This window comes from Halichoerus grypus, chromosome 11 (assembly GCF_964656455.1).
Source record: "Halichoerus grypus chromosome 11, mHalGry1.hap1.1, whole genome shotgun sequence".
Classification (NCBI taxonomy): domain Eukaryota; kingdom Metazoa; phylum Chordata; class Mammalia; order Carnivora; family Phocidae; genus Halichoerus; species Halichoerus grypus.
Window position 1 is genome coordinate 38549681 of NC_135722.1, and position 19532 is coordinate 38569212.

The window sequence follows — 19532 nt, forward strand, 5'->3', positions numbered from 1 at the left end:
AAGCAGGCTTCACTCCCAGCACGGAGCCCAGTGTGGGGCTCGATCTCACAACCCTAAGATCATGACCCGGGCCAAAATCAAGAGTTGGATGCTCAACTGACTCAGCCACCCAAGCGCCCCTATATTTTAATACCCTTTAAAAAAAAACCAACTTTTTCATAAATTACAGGGAATGCATTAATGGCTCACTTGATGGGGTCAGTCTTATCTATTCATTTAGTTCGTAGACTACATGTACTACAAACCTCTGTTAACCATTTGATAATAACATAACTCAGGTAGGTTAAATTAATTGTGAGATCAGTCTATGAGTAAGACACATTAGAAAATCCATGAGAAATAATTAACCCATGTTGCAATTGTGTAGTTTCAGTGGTAATCTAGGACTACCTTCCAAAGGGTGGTCTTTGGGTTGACTTATAATGCAAGACGGCATATACCAGTGTCCAGATGAGATTTCTGGCTACTTTAACTATTAACAAGAAATTTTTCACCCTGCTAACTCTTTTTAGCTTCATACAACCCTCACAGATAAATGTAGCCAGATTTCCTGAACACCTGATGTATGTACATGTATAATATGCAGGATCCTATAAGTTAAATTTAGTAATCTTATTTATTTCTGGATCTTTCTTAATTTCACAGACTTGCTTTACAAGGTAGGAAGTATTCTGTCATATTAGGTAAGCAAAGACTAGATGAGTATCTGTCAGGGACAATAAAGAAAAAGACAAAAAAAGAAAAAATGATTATAATCTATAAACAGGCTATAAGTTTTAGATTTCTTGAGGCACTTATTTTTCTGATTAAGTTCTAGAAACAGAATCTTCTTGTCTGAAGCCTTGAAATTACAAGCCTTTACAATTAATAGTCAGTAGTAAGATGGAACTTTGGACATAAGGAAATGGTTGTTGGAAGTACAGTAAGGAAATGGACTTCTGAACAATAAAACCATTTCAGAGAAACTCGTAGATAAAAATGAAGCTGGAAAATATTGACAAAACTCTAAATCTTACTCACTTAGGTAACCATAAAAATGTCTTTTGTGAGGTTATTTGTAAGAAGTTCCTTTTTGAGACAGCTGTTTTTCAAAGATTTGATGTTTTTTTTCCTTTGAAATGTAACTTTTAATCTCAGTGTAAGTAATATGCCAATGAGTTATTAAGGGTAACTGTATTCAAATTGCCATCTGTATCTTTCTGTATATAAAAGGTTTTGGCAGAAGAGCTTCAGAACCTCTTTCTCTTCTCCCTTTGACCTAAAGGAGAATTAATAAATCAGTGACTCAAGAAGAATCTTTATCTTAAAACAATGAATATGAGAGTCTTTATTCTTGCTCTAGAAAGTTGGACTAGATGATCTCTAAGTTCTCTTCCAAATCTTAAGATCTTTTGAAAGTTTAATTTAGCACCTGCAGCGTGTATACAAGGAAACTAAAAGGTATGTCAAGAATGGGTTCCAGTTTGGGTCTGTGTACTAGCACGCATGTAATAAGATATTAGGAACCAGTTCCTGGTATCAGAAAAGACAGACAATGGTAAGTGCTGTGATAAATAGAATTCAGAGGGGAGGACACATCTGCTGTGGCGCTGGGAGCTCAGCGATAACTTCATAAATGAAAGAACGGGTTTACAAGGAGGACCTTGAAGAAGGAAATTCAGTGTTTAGAGGTGGAGGGAGCAGGAAGGAGTTATAACACTCTGTGACTGAGGGGATACTTTCCAGTTAGTCCAGCCCACTCATTTTATGTAAGCAAAGTGTGAAAGCCACCAAAAGCCCCAGGAACAATAAGGAAACACTGTAATGCGGTTGAAGAATATGGGGTTAGGAGGAAAGGAATTAAAGAGACTAAAGGTGCAACTTCATAGATATTACACATCTCCCAGAACCTTCCCTGATCTCTAGCTGATAGTGATTTTTCCATTCTATATTTCCTGAATTTTTACTTAGCATTTCTTATTTCCTTGATCCTATCAGGATTGTTTACAGGGATCTTGCCCTGTTTTGATAGCATCTTGAGGAAGAAACGAATTCATACCTTAGCTCCTACCTCAAGCACTTAGAAACAGTGCCTTAAATATAATAATTAGTAAAATTTGAAAGAGTACATAAAGAAAAAGGAACATAAGAGTGTTGGAAAATTCTTTTTAAATACGTAGTTTTAAAAGGACTCTTCAGTATGAAAAAGATGTGCTACATAGAACAAATTGTTTAATAATATACAAAGATAAAAAATGTACCACTCAGTTCTTTACTCAAGAAAAAGTAACCCTGAACATAGAGAATAACTATGAAGAAGAAATTGAGCAAACTAAGAGACAAGGGAGTTCTTGGAAGTTAATGTATGTAGGCCTAGAAAAGTTTTATACCAGGTTACTGAAAAATTCAACAATATAATCACAGATTGTCTTTAAAAGGGTATGCAAAATGGGAGTAACCCCAGAAAAAAAGAGCACGTTTATCCCAGTTTTCAAAACCATAGATCCAGAAATTTCAGTACGATTAGCACTGTTTCCTGATACCACGGTAGCAGGGTTACTAAAGAGACCAGAAACAAAAGCAGCGTTCAGTAGCCTTTGGCATGTGTTTGCCAGGAACAGAAATGCCTGCTATTTTCTTTGATTTTGCTTTTATACTGATAGATGAGAGAGTACTGTGACTACATCGAATCTTCAACAAGTGCTACAAAATTTTTTTGTTGGGGACAAGTGATAAAGTGTGAGCTGGTAGTACAAACAGTAGAATCTTTGAGCCACTACACTGGAAAGGGATTACTGACTCCCAGCTCAGAGCTCTTGCCCCAAGACTCTGAACGGGCTGGGTTTCATCAGTAATTTTAATGGACTTGTAGAAGGCATATTGATCAGAATTGCCAATATCATAGATCTGACAACTAACAGGTAGCTAGTGATCATCTTGTTTCACTTTTCTTCCCCATTGTAAGGGAAATACCTCCAAACCAGTGAGCATTCAGAGGAAAGTGATTAGACCTGAAAATCATGTCCTGTGAATAATGGTTGAAGGAATTTAAAAGATTTCACCTAAAGAAGAGATTAGAAGACTGATGTTAGAAGTCTTCTACTATTCAAGTGGTTTTCCAGAATGCAAATTTAGGACCATTAGGTGGAAGTTCTATCAAAATGATATTTAGTGTTCAGTAGAGAAAGATGACCGTTTGTCAGGGATATTGTTAATGATATTTATAAGACAGTGTTGGATAACAGATTGGAGGAGAATACTTCTAAGGAAAATTCCTCCTGACTCTGATATGAATACATGAATGAGACAAACTATCCATAGAGTGAAAAGAAAATTTTTAAAACTATTTATAAAGAGGAGAATTTTCAGATCAGATACTCTCAAAGGGTATCAATGAACCATAGGTAAAAATTGAATAATATAATTTCCGGGATATGCTCGTTAACCAGAATGGGAAAGTTCTCTCACAAATTGGGGTTGCTTCCAGTTCTAATACTGTTCATCTGCCCTTAGAAATATGTTAGTTGTTTTTTGCTCCCTGTGAAGACAACCGTCAAATAAACAGGGCCAAGCAAGAGTATTTTAACCGTTTACTTAAGAGTGAATCCAATGTCATTAATGGAACTTCTTGTAGAACTTTGCTTGAATAGACACCTGGAGCTCTAAAAGTCATTAACTGATAAAACAACAGGTCAAGTTTAACTTCCTGAATGGGGTTCTTAAAGATACTCTAGCATTGAGTCATCTTAATATTGAATGGGTTTTGTTCTTTTTTCAGTGGTTACCCAGGCTGTCCTTTCCCACCTGGTGGTCAGTATCCTGCCACAACGAGTTCTCAGTACCCTTCCCAGCCTAATGGGTTTTGTTCTTTTTTCAGTGGTTACCCAGGCTGTCCTTTCCCACCTGGTGGTCAGTACCCTGCCACAACGAGTTCTCAGTACCCTTCCCAGCCTCCTGTGGCCACTGTTGGTAAGTACCCTTCAAAACTGTCTTTCTCCCATAAGGAAAGTCAGAGGCTCCTGTTGTGAAAAGTGCCTTTCAGTTTTACATGTGAGATGTCAGAATATTCCTCCTTGTTACGAAGAACTCTTAATGGTCAGTGTCCTATAATCCAAAACTTGAAGTAGGTGATTTAGCATTCATTATATAAATGAGTCTTCTGTCAGGGCATACAAAGAAATGATTGACTCTTCACTCTTTCCTGGCTCACATATTTTTATTGATGAACTTTGTATGTGTTGAACTATTGACAGATACTTAGATTTCCCTAGCCTGGTTGTATATAAAAACAGATGAGCTTCTTTAGGAGAAGAAAGCACCACGGGGTATATTGCACATTATCACAGGCCAGTAGTTGTTTCTGTTTAGTGTTGCTTATTAGAGTGCCTGAAGTATAATTTTCTTCAGTTGAGAAAATTTAAGCAATACGAGCATTTCTACAGATCCCCGCCCCCGCTGCTGCGTGCCCGTCGCCGCCACTCTACCGCCATTCCTGCCTCCTCCCATAGGCCAGTTATCTTTGCTTCTGTGCACAAGATCTCACCCTCTCTCCCTCACTCGGGGGCCAGTCAGTTCAGCAGTTCTTCCCTCCCATTATCAGTTTCTGTTCTTTACTGGAATGCTCATCAACACACACACAAAAATATGCCCTAAACTAACCTTAAAAAATCCTCCTCTCAATTCCACTTTCCCACCACTATTCCATTTCTTCATTCCCCTCTGCAAGCAAAACTTGACAAATTATCCGTACTCCATTATCTTCAATTCATCTTCTCCCTTTCTCTTGTAAAGTCCCTCCATTTGGGATTTCCTTCATACCATTCCGCTAAAACTGTTTCTGTCAAGGTCACTAATGACCTTTACAAGGTTAAATCCAACAGGTAGTTACTCTTCTCCACTTACTTGGCCTGTCAGTAGCATTTGACACAGTTAATTACTCCTTCCTTGATACACTTTCTTTATCTTTTTTTCCAAGACCCCACACTCGCTCGGTTTTCCTCCTAGCTTGCTGGTACTCATGGTCAGTCTTCTTTACAGGTCTCCTTTTCTTAATGTTGGCGTGCCCCCTGGCTTAGTCCTTAGCATTCTCTGTACTTAGCGTTCTCTGTACATTCTCCTGGTGATCTCCACCAGTCTTAGCTTTAAATACCGCTTCTATGCCCACAGTTCCCAAATTTATACTTCCAACCTACACCTCTCTCCTGAGCTCCAGATCCTTAGAGCACCTGCCTTCTTAATATCTCCACGTGGATATTTAATAGACATCTCAAGCCCAGCATGACCAGAATTAAACTCTGAATCTTTCTACACAGCTTCCCCATCTCCATTGATCCTACTCAGTACTCTTACTTTGGCATCATCCTTGATTCCTCATCAGGAGCCTACTGTCTTCAAAATAGATCTAGAATTTGATCATACCCAGTGCAAATCCAAGTCATCACATTGTGTCTTATCTAATTTATTTCAGAAGCCTCCCAAAGGGTTTCTGTGTCTGTCCTTGGCCCCTACACTCTGTTTTATACACAGCATCCAAAGTAATCCTAGTAAAACAGAAATAGGGGTGCCTGGGTGGCTCAGTCAGTTGAGCATCTGCCTGTGGCTCAGGTCATGATCCCGGAGTCCTGGGATCAAGTCCCACGTGGGGCTCCTTGCTCAGCAGGGAGCCTGCTTCTCCCTCTGCCTTTCCCCCTGCTCGTGCTTTGTCTTTGCCCCCACACTGGGCTCCCTGCTGCTCCCCCTGCTTGTGCTTTCTCTCTCTCTCTCTGTCAAATAAATAAAATAAAAAACCATAAATAACGTCGCTCCTGTGCTCAAAACCTGCCAGTATTTCCCCATTTTACTCAGAATTCAATCCAGAGTTCTTAGGCCTAGAAGGCCCTGTGTGATCGTGCTTTCTTCCCGTTATTTCTCTGACCTCATCCTCTACTGTTCTATCTTAGGAAATCCACTTCCTATTTCCTTTGCAAGGAGCAGGCATGCCTACCTGACTAATCACCTACCACCACCAATCCCCGCCCCCGACCCCCTAACATCCAAGAACAGTGCTTTATATATAGAAGTTCCTCAATAAATATTTTGCTGAGTGCCTAAATGAATGTAGGAGCGTATGAAGTTCATCTTTCTGTTATATTTCCTGATAAACTGTAACCATCCCAAGATCTAATGTAAGTACCCTCCCCCCAAAAAAGGATTTTCTTTCTTTTTCTTTTTTTTTTTTTTAAGATTTTATTTATTTTTTGACAGAGAGAGACAGCATGAGAGGGAACACAAGCAGGGGGAGTGGGAGAGGGAGAAGCAGGCTTCCCACTGAGCAAGGAGCCCGATGTGGGACTCAATCCCAGGACCCTGGGATCATGACCTGAGCTGAAGGCAGACGCTTAATGGCTGAGCACCCAGGCGCCTCCCAAAACAGGTTTTCTAATGCTGTTCTTGCCATTGATACAGTCTAGTTATTGAGGTTCTGGTGGCATGGTTTTATTAAAATGTTCTCAAAATTACTCTAATGTAGCTCTTTTTCTACAATATAATTTAAAGGATTTGAGTTAGAAACCTAATGATGGGAGATCTTTCATCCATAAGCAAAGCACACTAAGTCTTGTTAAGCTCTCCATTTTGGTTCAGGCATCATCAACAAAATGGGAATAGTGCTATTTGTTACCGTTTTTCATTGAGATAATAGTATAATCCCTTTGATTTCTAGAAAACCTCAGTTTTGAGCACAGGAGCAACGTTATTTATTACTCCCCCTGCTTGTGTTCCTGCTCTCGCTCTCTCTCTCTCTCTCTCTCTGTCAAATAAATAAATAAAATCTTAAAAAAAAAAAAATGAAGTAATAGATGGGCACATGGGTGGCTCAGTTGCTTGAGCATCTGACTCTTGGTTTTTGGCTCAGGTCAGGATCTCATGGGTCTTGAGAGCCCCACAGTAGGCTCCTCACTGAGCAGGGAGTCTGCCTGAAGATTCTCTCCCTCTGCCCCCCACCCCACGCACGTGTGTGCTCTCTCTCTCAAAAAATAAATCTTTAAAAAAAAAAATAAAAATGAAGTAATGGAGATTGCATTTTTTATAGCAACCTGTTCTGACAAAGTACTGAAGAAGGAGGACGGATACAGATCTTAGAACTTAAAATAGCTCTTTCTGATTCCAATCAATGTAGATTTTAAACACCATTTAAAATCAGAATTTGTCGTTTCATTTTATAGCTTTTTTTATTAGATAGCTTCCCACCTAACCTTACCTAAAGCCAGTCTTGTGAGATTGGAGCTCACTGAGGGCACTAAGCAGTGAAGACAGCTGTGGAATGATGTAAAACCTGTCAATGGTGCTTTCCATCAGGTCTGGGCAATTGTAGTGATATTTTAATACCCTGGTATAGTGTAAGGGAAGAAAAAGCTGTGTAACTCAGATTTTTCCTAGAAGTCATTTTAAGACCAGGTGTATTTTTTGTATATCATCTTTGCAACTATCAAAAACATTTTCTACTGGAAAATCACTGGGAAAAGATGTGGAATTTGGATAACTTTCCTTAGATTTTCTGTCCATCGTAAGCATTGTTCGTCAACAAAGGCATCAGAAGGAAGATAAACTTTTCTTGATAACTGAGGGTAAAAGTTAAGTTTTTAAAAACTTAAATTTCTGTTTCTTTGGATTAAAATACGTGTTTCTTAAGAGTGAAACACTCTTGGGGGCACCTGGGTGGCTCAGTCTAAGCCTCTGCTCAGGTCCCAGAGTCCTGGGATTGAGCCCTGCATCGGGCTCCCTGCTCAGAGGGAAGGCTGCTTCTCCCTCTCCCACTCCCCCTTTTTGTGTTCCCTCTCTCGCTGTGTCTCTCTCTGTCAACTAAATAAATAAAATCTTAAAAAAAAAAGAGTGAAACACTTTTGTTAGGACAAGGAGTATAACTTTCACCAAGTTGGTATTGCCAAAGCTGTAACAGAACCTGGACTCTGATTTTAAAGGTTTAAAATGACTTGACCACCACCAAATTATAAAGATTAAGTTGAGGAGACAATATTAATACTTGTTTATGTTGTCTTAATAGCAGATGCCAGAAGAAAGCAGAAGTAGGTATGGATGTGTGGTCGTTTGTATGTTTTCTGGGCTGACAAATGGGTACTCAAGAGAACCGTTAGTCCCCAGCTGGGCATTTCAGTCGAGAACGCCAAACGCCCCTGGATAGGGAAGAGTGGCATGATGTGGGATCAGCTGATTCCCACTCTGATTCCTGCATGGCGCCATCTGCCAGATAGATCCTCATGTGCTCGTGGTGCCCGTCGTGCACCTGGGTGGCACCGACTTGGAGATGATGAAGGTGTGGATATTATAATCTGGATTAAGAAGGATTGAAGGCTATCAAGCAAATGTTCAAGAATGTTACTACAGTGTGGTCCACTGTGGTCCTCTGAACAGTGTGGTGCCACTCAATGAAACTTCCCCACGTTATGAATATGTGTGTGAAGAAAGTCGGAGAACTAACTGGCTCCTTTATGAAGTGTATCAGAGGATGTACTATCGCCATACTTCCTTTGTGCCAGAATCTCCAGGTTTATTTCATCTCAACGGAGTCCTTTAATCAGAGAGTGGTTACAGATGGCTTCAACCCTGATTTACTTAGTGTTCTGAAACTTTGAGGAGACAAATTTGAGAGAAATTTGAGGGGAAAACAAAATGAGGTGCTTCTGGCCAATACTTGACCCGGAATCGAATCTGTTGTTTGGACACTTTGGATCTGTTGTTAACATTCTCATCCTTGAGGAGCACCTGGGTGGCTCAGTCAGTTAAGCGTCTGCCTTCGGGTCAGGTCATGATCCCGGGGTCCTGGGATCGAGCCCCACGTCGGGCTCCCTGCTCAGTGGTGAGTCTGTTTCTCCCTCTCCCTCTGCCCCTCTACCTGCTTGTGCTCTCTCTCTCTCAAATAAGTAAATAAAATCTTAAAAAAAAAAAAAGTCTCATCCTTGAAAGATCCGCGTAGCTAATTCACACTTTGAGAAAGAGTTCTTTGAAATCAAATAATCTATGAAGGGGTAGATGTACCTTTAGGATTGTATATCATTAACTTTTCCTGTATTCAAATGGAATCCCACTTTCACTTTCCAAATGGAATTTTTCTTTTTTTTTTTTTTTGCTCTGGCACCCGTTCTGCACAGTCCCTCACAGACTTCCTTTGGGAATACCTGCCTGATCTTCAGGGTGAAGTAGTATTTTCTTCCCATCTGGGCAGTCAGTGAGGGCTTACTAAGGGTTGCTGTGCTAAATTTTGAAAGCTTAAAGAAAAAGGCCCTTACGTAATTTAACACTGTATTTTAATTTTTTTTAGTTAATATGTGAAGGGTATGAGAAGCTGATTAATTTGGCATCCTGGGGTTATTCCAATAGGATACTTCTAACGTAGGTTCTTAAATTGTTCTCTTTCACAAAATAATTTTAAGGAATGACTTTTATTCTGACCCATCTTTTTAAGGATGGAATTTTACTGTCCTTCAAATTAATTGGCCTTTGTGCTTACGCCTGCTAGTAGCATCTCTCATTTTTTATAATTGGATGATTGTAGCACTGCCTTTTTTGAAGTAGTTAACTACTCTGCTATCCTATTTTTTTTTTAATTTTTATTTATTTACTTGAGAGAGAGAACAGAGTGAGCGTGAGCAGGGGGAGGAGCCGAGGGAGAGGGACAAGCAGACTCCATGCTGAGCACAGAGCCCGAATGTAGGGCTTGATCCCAGGATTCCGAGATCGTGACCTGAGCCAAAACCAACCAAGAGTCAGACACCCAACCGGCTGAGCCACCCAGGCGCCCCTGGTATCCTGTTTTAATGAGGTTCATACCTACTTACCTGTACATGTGAAAACTTGAATTTTTATGTAAACTAATGTAAACCTTTCCTTGTGGTTTGTATTTATTTTCAAGAAGCATAAACCTTGAAGAAAAAGTGTTTTTCTTACTGATGGTGATTATAGAAACCTTCTAGAGCTTAAAGAATACTGCTCTAATAGTGTTTAAAAGATAAATTGAGGTCCCCTGATTTCGTTGGAAGAAAAGTTCCATAGCCCACACAGAGGTTGGTGGTAGTATTAGCAGCTTACATGTTCATGGACTACAAAAGCTTTTTTAAGCAGCTTAATGAATTTGCCAGGTTTGCACTTGATAGCATGAATCAGAATGCCTTTATTCATATAGTTATTTGAATTTCCTCCTAATTCAGAGATTGTCCTATTTTTTGTGTGTTTTTATTATAAAAGGAACTAATACGGGCTTGATGCGGTCCCTGAGTGACGGTCAGTTACCGCTGGGGATTGCGTAGGCTCCACAGCTTGATCTGTAGCACACATGTCTAACCAAAGACCCTAGTTACGTGGGTCTGAGCAAGTAACTTCCAGAAGGAAAAATGCTGAGCAAGTGATTCCCTTTGGCTGGTTAGAGGAGAGTTTAGAAAGGTTATTGTTTAGTCAGACAGAAATAAGTCAGAGAAAGACAACTACCCTTATGATGTCACTTATATGTGAAATCCAAAAAATAAATAAGCCAAGCAATAGATATGCAAGCCAAGCTCGCAGATACAGAGAACAGAGTGGTAGTTGCCAGAGGGCAGTGGTTGGAGGGTAAGAGAAATGGATAAACTGTTCTCGTTTTTGGTTTAAATAAATTGACTATTTTTAAAGGTTACTGTTCAGTTATCTTGTACTTTGGGACTACCGTGGATTCTCTAATATAAATGATCTTTTTGAGTTACAGGAAACTGATCATTCAGTAAGTACTATTAGATAAATAAAATTGATTGTCTTAAGTGTTTAGTTTTAAATCAGGTAGTCTGTACTAGTGCACTTTGAAGATACAGGCCGGAATTATTGAATTATCAGGTCCATTGGGTAGTATATTGTTTTCCTCGTAGTAGAAAAAAAAATTTTTTTCAATAATGTTTTAGTTCCTAAGACTTAAGTTCAGTAATTGGATCCTACCTAACATTTAAATGAGGTTTTTGCTTAGGATTGTTTCTCAAAATCTTTGTTACCTTTTCATTGAGGCTCATCTGGAATTGTAGAAGGGCACGTCTGAAATCTGACTCTGCATGGGTAAAGGTCAGGGTGTGGGGACTTGAGGTATGGCAGTTTGGCACAAACTCTTCTTACTCCAGGGCTTGTTACCTGGGTATAAAGAAAATTAAAATTTCTCTTAAGACATCTGAGGGCAAAAAATTTTTTTTGTTTGAAAAGTGATCAAGATGATGAGAATCTCCCACCGATCTTTTTTCTTACTTATGTTAAACAATCCCTTAAAGTGTCAAGGTTCATCGAATTTAGAATTTTAATTGGTTTTCTTTTTTGGCGTTCATATTCCATATCTTAATTAAAATTCTCTTCTTTTTAGAAAGTAGGTGGACCTAATGTGTTTAAATATACTGTATAGTAAGGTCTATGTGTGGCAGAGGAAAGGACAAGGGCTAATCTTGGCACTTCCACCCTCAGGTGAACTGCGACCTTTATCGAAAGCCAAGCAACTAACTGCTGCCTCAGCTTGGTTCCCATTTTGAGTGTTAATGGCTTTAGCTGGAGACTTATTTGGAAGGCCTTATTTGGTGCTGTATGGTAGTGTTTGCTTTAACGTATTTCATAAGAGAAACAGAATATAAATTCCAGAATTTAAATGTGTGTTTTTAAAAAGAAATTTGAAAACTTCACATCAGTGTAAGTTGATCCATTTTAAGGTACTAATTTTAACAAAACTTGATGTTTTTGTGTGTGAAAAATCCAGACTAGTTATAAAAATACACTTAATCCTTTATTACTTCAGATAACTTCTACACAGATAAATGGAACACTTTAACGGCTGCATAGGATTAACCGCACAACTCTACTGCCTTGAAGGGACGTGTGTTGGAAAGAGTGTTGAAAAGCAAAAAATAGAGTAAAATAGTTAACATTGCAGATTTTAACACTCACTGCTTCCATTAACTCAAATAATTCTGCCTGAGCAGCTATCACAGTTCAGTGCTAAGCCCTTCAGGAGTCAAATTCTTTAAAGATACTGTTCCTGTCCGCAAAAGGACAGCCAAATTTTTACCAGGAAATGTTACCGAGAATTCAGTCTCTTTGACTTGCTTTGGTTTGCCATTTTTGCCAGGGAGGTGAAAACCAATTTATGATTTTAGTTTCTCACAACAAATTAAAAAATTTAGGGAAAAGGCTAATTGTATTTAAATCTGAAAAAAATGTTATTGAAACAACTTAATACAGGGTGGAATAAACATTAAATTGTTTCTGTAACAACCTACCCCTTTTGATACGCAAACCACAGTTAAGTTTCTAACCTCTATTGCGAAGAAAACAAAACAAAAACAAAAAACCCATGAGTGTAGGAGTCCCTAGTTCCTGGTTTGTAACCTGAGCAGTGCCCCCCCCACCCCCCACCCCCAGGTTTAGGTAAGTGCTTGCCTCCTTTTCCAGTGATCCACGTTGCCCTTCTTATCTGGAAACTACGGTATCAGGAAGTTTTTGGCAGATCCTAATCTTTTAAAAATATACCTTTGTCTTTTTTGTACTCAGGTATTTTTTAAAGTTCAAAGTATGTTTTTAAACTGATAAATATAGTAAGAACTATTAGTGGGAATTAATTAGGGTTAACAGAGGAAAGATCATTAGTGGAGATTAGCTTTAACACCATATTTGATGGTAGAGAGAAGATGGAATCTGATATTTAAGAACTGTAAACTGTTTTTGGTAGTTAAAATGCCTTAAGAGTTTGATAGTGAAAGAGCTAGAGCTGGCTGTGGAAAAAAGCAGGATCATCTAGCAGGTAATTAGCACACCCCAGTCATTTACAAGGCCTTCAGGAAGTTTTTGCCTTTCACAGGTTGTGATTAGGATAATTCAAGCGTTGCAGCAAATGTATACCATAATTCTGGGGATGAGGCTGGGGTGTGGGGACAAGGCCAGCAGGCAGAAGTTTACAGTAGCAGCACAGTCGTAGAAAAGCAAGCATCACAGGTGGATTACAGCGGTGTTTCTTAACCTTTCTTTCTTCATCTTCCTCCTCAGGAGCCTTTTTAGACATTTTTTTTTTCTTAATTAGAGTAATGTTGGATAAGACTGGCCGTGAACTCAGGAAAAAAGAACTAGAGAGAATAGTTTTGAAGATTATCCAAGATTTGGGGCTAGGAAGAGAGATGAAAGAAAGCAAGCCAAGAGCAGAGTAGAAAAAGCAAGACACTGTGCTTAGACTACAGATGAAAGCTTAAAAGCATCTGATCTTTCAGAAGGATCTAGAGGAATGCAGGTTGTCTTCCTGAGAAGGTGAGGTTAGTACTTTTAAACAGTGAGGGGTCAGACCATAGTTAAAGGAGTTAGGATTCTTGTTCCAAAGGAGAGTGGGAGAAAAGAGTGGAAAACTCCCATCTGATGGTTTCAATCCTTTGAAGATATCCTGAGGATTTCTGCCTTGTGGGAAGATGGTAAAAGGAGGCTAGGGCTTTAAGAAAGAGTCAGAAGGATTGAGGACTTGGGTTAGGTTAGGTTTGGCAGGTGAAGTCTTTGGAGGTAGGCGGCCTGGTGGTCTGATAAATGTGAGAGAGGCTGCCTTGGCGGACCTCCTGCGTGCTGTAAGGGACAGCAAGAAATCCGCGCAAGGCGAGATGCTCCCAGGAAGCAGGGGTGGGAGAAAGGGAGGTCAAAGGGACGAGAAGGAATGAATGGAGATCTTGGTAATTGGGGAAGGTTGCTAGAGTCATCCTGGTCTCTGTTGGGGATGATGTGAATAAAGAGGTGGTCAGACAGGAAAACAGCAAGAGAAATTAGGGGCATGAGCCTGGAGGTGGTGCAGTAGTTGGTAAAGTGATGGGAACACTTTAGAAAAGTTAGGTATTAAAGAGGCCAGCGATGTGAAAAAGAAGACCTCAGTTTTCATAGGGGAAATGTGGTTGCCCTCTGGCTTTACCATTCTGAATTCCAAAGCACAAGTTACCTGAAAGAGTTAATACTTTTGCTTTTCAGAAATATAAGCTGAAATATTTTGTAAAATCAGAAATGAATTCTCGAAAGCACATACCTTATGGATTTGTATGTTAATAATCAAACAGGAGGTATTAATTGCTTCTCTGTCAACCCTGTAGGATGGATACTGTCTGGGCTCTCCTCGGCAAGAGGTTTCTAGCAGGAAAGAGGGAGGCCCTCGTAGGGAGAAATCAGTGCACACGGGGGGGTCTGATCCTGGGCTCTCACTGTGTGCAAGCAGTGTCCTCAGCACAGATGGATGAAGGACTCTCTTCAGGAAAAGCAGGCCACAGGAGACTCTGTCTGTACTCATTTCTACTTGCAAGAAGAAAACCTAAGTCAGAAAAAGCAACAACAAAAAACAGTTCTTCTGTGGTGGGAATAAGAGAGAAAAAAGAAAAAACGAAACTATTTAGACTCAGACTCTTCCTTTCAAAACCTCTGAAACCAGAGAATGCCAGAGTGTCCTGATGTCGTTTACAAAAAGCCAGAAAAGCATTCAGGGTAACTTGGTATGAACCAGCTTCTGCAAGAAGACAACTTTCCTAACTAACAAGTGGAGCTTTTAGTTAGTACAAGACGAGCTTATGTACTGGCAAGAACTGTGAGCAGACGGGACACTGAAGAGCAGGTGTGGCGCTGGCTGCGTGGGGTAGGCTGCCTGTTGTTGGTAAAGCTCAGCTGCATTTGAGAAGCAGTGTGCCTTTTCAGTACGGGGCCCAGGCCTGTGATGGGTGGGAACGTGAATGTAAGAGTTTGGATACATTTCTGCAAACAGACTAAAGGGTTTTGGGGGTTTTTCCTCCTGTTGAGTATAACTCAGTGTCCCCGGGATAGAAATTTTCGGCTCAAAGTGGTAGTGATACTGTTAGTCTGTAATCATTTTTTAATCATTGTAGGCAGTGACAGATAAATATAATTCCCCACATGATATTCTGTCATCAAACATAATTGGAAATCAGAATACCATGTACACATTTGCTGAATTAGGACCCTAACTGAAGAACGCCGATAGTCATAAAGAGTACCGTACCATACTTCTGTCACCTTTTGAAGAAAATATCGGAGGGATAAGTTTATTTGATCTGAAATATGCAAGGAAATTCTGTAAGACACTGATGAGGAAGGGATGTTTTGAAGAGAATACTGAAGAATCTTGAGACTAAACAAGTTTATCAGCTGTTGAATTTTCTGTACATCACTCTCTCTTGCTCATCTGTTCATTCCTCTTCTTTGGGTAAAGGGTAATGGAGTAAAAGTCTTGTAGAAGGGAAGCCTTATTAACCTTACACCAAGGAAACTGCCTGTTCAGTCCTCTTACTGGCCTCTGCAGTAGGTTTCTGTCTCCCTCACCTTAGCAGTGAAACCGGAGAATGCACCTGACCTGAATCAAATGTTTTTCTTTGGTATAAACTTGTCCCATTTCTTGGAGATTGGGCAATAATTGTAATCTGTGGGGACAGAGCCCCTGCCTCATTGAGAAGAGAGCTGATTATTTCAGCGGTCAGTAGAAAAGGCGGGTAAATACGGATTCATAGTAACCTCTTGCAGGAAAAGTATTTCTGAATCAACTCAGATTTTAATGTTATTTTTTATGAAATTATAACATTTACTAGAAAATTTCTCTTTCCTCCCACTCTGAAAGTGTCAACTCATTTTGTCCTGTTTTCTGAAGGTTCCTGTGAAAGGAATAGAAAGTGCTTAGGAAATTAAGCCAGTGGTTTCTGCCTTTTCCCCTGCAGGTCCCAGTCGGGACGGCACCATCAGCGAGGACACCATCCGAGCCTCTCTTATCTCAGCAGTCAGTGACAAGCTGAGATGGCGGATGAAAGAGGAAATGGATCGTGCCCAGGCAGAGCTCAATGCCTTGAAACGAACAGAGGAAGACCTGAAAAAAGGTCATCAGAAACTGGAAGAGATGGTTACCCGTTTAGATCAAGAAGTAGTAAGTAACTCATTGAATAGTTGCGAATTTTAGATATCTACCCCTTTTTCACCCTGGAAGTTGTGGGTCCCGTAAGAGTTCAGAAAATTATGCATGCCTTTAAGCATTTGAATATAGCTTCTCAATAGCCTTGTTAGACGTGGGGCCTGGGTTGGCAGTTTGGTCTTTGGCAGTTGGAGGGTATTTAGAACATTTTTCCTTGCACCAACTTCACCCTGAGGGGTGAGGTTTGACTCAAAGGAGGGTTGGTTCATTGCTTGATGTTACCAGACAGTTGCCAGGAAATAAGAATTTGAGAGAGTTCTGAGCCCTGATGAAGATCTGCAGACCGTGGGTCCAGACTTAAGGGTCAGTTCTTTTTTGTTTCCAGATGTCGTTTGAACTATATTGAAAGCATCTTCAGCGAGCCCTCCAATGCAGCCTTTCGCTCTTAAACTTTCTCACATTTTTATCAGACTGCTGTGCCCGTATGACTTTTTTGGTTAATGATGAAGAAGAAGCCTACTGGCATGATTTAAGTGCCAGCTTCACTCGCCACTTTCCTGCCCACGAAGGAGAATGTATTCCAGCACATGTGTCTGAGGGCCCTGGGGACAGTGGTTTGTGTGTGCACATCCGTCTTACAAAATGCTTCTAGGGTGTAAAGTCAGCTTCACAGCAGTAGCCTGCGATTTTTACAAGTTCAGGAAAGCGACACCAGGACAATTCCAAGCCTGCACCCGCCACCTACAGTAACTTGTCACTGAAGTTCAGCTGTTTGGGGTTCTATAGACTGGGGAAAGTTATCCCTCTGTAGCAGGGGCCCCCTTGTTTGGAAGAAAAACCTCTTTTATGATTTTCATGTGAGGACCCTCCTGCTGGACGGTATCTTGTCTGATGGCTTAGTTCGCAACATCATTTGCCACTGCTAAGTGACAGACTTCTCACTGCCACTGCAAGTGCTCAGCTCAGGGTATTTTCAACGTTACTCTGTTCTCACTCAGCATCTTACATCACCCTTTTTCCTCTACCTTTGGCCAGGATGTTGTTTGAAACAATCTCAACCATGAGTCATTTTAAGTATTGCTTTTTTATTTCATGGGTCTGTTTCTGTAAAATTGAGTTGTAGATTTTTGACCAGCAGATAATTATGTACAGTTAGTATGAAGTCATCATGCTTGGACTGTTTTGTTTTCAGGCTGAGGTTGATAAAAACATAGAACTTTTGAGAAAGAAGGATGAAGAACTCAGTTCTGCTCTGGAGAAAATGGAAAATCAGTCTGAAAACAATGATATTGATGAAGTTATCATTCCCACAGCCCCACTATACAAACAGATCCTAAATCTGTATGCAGAGGAAAATGCAATTGAAGACACTATCTTTTACCTGGGAGAAGCCTTGAGGCGGGGAGTGATAGATCTGGATGTCTTCCTGAAGGTATGTCTTCCTCAGTCTGCTTTCCAGGAGCTCAGAACTCATGTTTTAAAAGAGGCACTGACCTTGAAAGCCACAAACCAAGAGGGTTTCTGTGTAGGGGAAGTTAAAATTCCTTGTGTTCCCAGCTCTGGGGCTGAGGCTCCATCTGGGAGGGGAAGGAAGGTGCACTAGTGGCTGCAGTCCCCGCCCCCCCGGCAGCACGAAGCTGAAGGTGATTCTTCGGTCTTACTGCCGGGCCTGCGTGGGTCGGGAGGAACAATCAGATTTCCGTTGGTTCTTTCAGGTCATAAACCATCTAAATTAAGATCGCTGACTGCCCCACCCATTTGAGATTCTGTTTTGTTTTTTTCCTATTAATTTTCTTAGAATTGCATAATTTTAGACCCGTTTTCCTAGATCAAACAGCCCTGCAAAGTACTGAGCTGTCCTGCTCGTACCAGAGCCCTTCTGAATGAAGGTTGTTCAGGCTTACTGCCGTCGTACAGAACGTGAAGACCCAGGGAGCCAGTTCTGGCTACTCTGCTCTGTTGGGTCACGAAGAGCATGGTTTTAGAAATAATAGTGGCCGCCCTTTGGATATTTGATCCGCTGCGGCTGGTGCTTCAGTAAACGTGCGAGGCTGGTCGGGTCGCTTACTCATCTTGTCTGTCTCACTGTGATTAAGTGGCCAAACCAGTCTTGGGCCTGGTGCAAGCACATGAATGTCTGGGTATAAGTCAGAGACCCCAGACTCCCTTTCTATATACTGTCCCCTGCTTGGGTGCCAGAGCTTAGGGAAAGGTGCACCCAGAGAGGCCAGAGAGATAAGCTGTTGCTAGGCCTGGGACAAAAGCTGGCTTATGCTGCTCATTCCCTGCTTTCTGACAACTGGGCATAGTCGTAGTTATCAAAGTTTTATGTAACTTTTGATAGGATCACAGTTCAAGTTTCCCTGGTGTCTTGGTTTATCTCAAGGTGTAGTTCAAACTCCTGAGCCAGGTCCTGTAATGGCATGCTTTCCCTGTAACGTAATCCTTTACAGTCTCAGAGGTAACTTTCCTTCTATAACCTGCCAGCATCAATCTAGTGAGTTTACAAAGCCGTATGTCCTAAAGTATTGGGTCCAAAGGAAGGTTGACAATGAGTTTAGGGTTCTTAGATCCCATCTAGTTTACAAACTGTCTGATACTTCATGCCTGGGTCAAATCCGTTCTAAACTGTTGAAACTTTTTCCCCCCTCCCAGCATGTACGTCTTCTGTCCCGTAAACAGTTCCAGCTGAGGGCACTAATGCAAAAAGCAAGAAAGACTGCCGGTCTCAGTGACCTCTACTGACTTCTCTGATATCAGCTGGAGATTGAGCTCTTCTTAAAGCATTCTTTTCTTCTCTTTCTTTCTCTTATCAGTAGTGCCCAGAATAAGTTATTGCAGTTTATCATTCGAGTGTAAAATATTTTGAATCAATAATATATTTTCTGTTTTCTTTTGGTAAAGACTGGCTTTTATTAATGCACTTTCTATCCTCTGTAAACTTTTTGTGCTGAATGTTGGGACTGACTATGCTAAATAAAATTTGTTGCATAATTTTTCTCTTTATTGAACATTTTTAGGAAAAATTAAATATTAATAAGCTCAGTTTATTTCACAAAGCATAATATCCATCAAGTTAAAAATTAGCATTATTTATTCTGTAACATATAAACTTTAATATGGGATATACCACATAGAATTCTAACTTGAAATATTTGAAACTGAGGGATTTGAGTGACTTTTTCTGTGAAAGAAAAGAATGCCCACCTTGGTCTCAGTCATCACTGAAGGGTTTATAGAGTTTAGATCTTTTATAAAAATTATCAGAAGTTGGTGGAGCGTGCGACTCGATCTTGGGGTTGCGAGTTCAAGTCCCATGTTGGGTGTAGAGATTACTTAAAAAAATAAAATCTTAAAAAAATTAGAATAAAAGCTAGCAAGGTCAAATCAAGGTTTAATTTAGTATTAGGATTGGAACTACCATTTGTTTTTGTGTATACATCCATTTTTACATTGTAGAGAAAGTTGCAACTTTTTTATAGTGTATCAATGAACATACCAGCCAGAAAAAAGAATCAGAATCTCTGTAAACACAGTATACACCCACATCATTCATTCTTTTGAACCAAATGGCAAATATATATATATAAACACATAAACACGGGCAAGAACTGCAATCATGTAGGAATTGTAAAAACAA

General features: G+C 40.2%; 1 protein-coding gene across 2 annotated transcripts in view; it reads left to right on the forward strand.

The window, feature by feature from the left end:
• The window catches only part of TSG101 (tumor susceptibility 101), a 37360-nt gene extending 18474 nt beyond the window's left edge, over window positions 1-18886 (forward strand). The window contains exons 7-10 of one of the 2 annotated variants that reach the window (XM_036077537.2): window positions 3857-3948; window positions 15705-15907; window positions 17085-17324; window positions 18548-18886. In XM_036077537.2, coding sequence (XP_035933430.1) covers window positions 3857-3948; window positions 15705-15907; window positions 17085-17324; window positions 18548-18637 — 625 coding nt within the window. In that variant the 3' untranslated portion in view covers window positions 18638-18886. The remainder of the gene's footprint in view (window positions 1-3856; window positions 3949-15704; window positions 15908-17084; window positions 17325-18547) is intronic. The other variant, XM_078058319.1, reaches the window with a different exon arrangement.
• The last annotated feature ends 646 nt before the right edge of the window (window positions 18887-19532 follow it).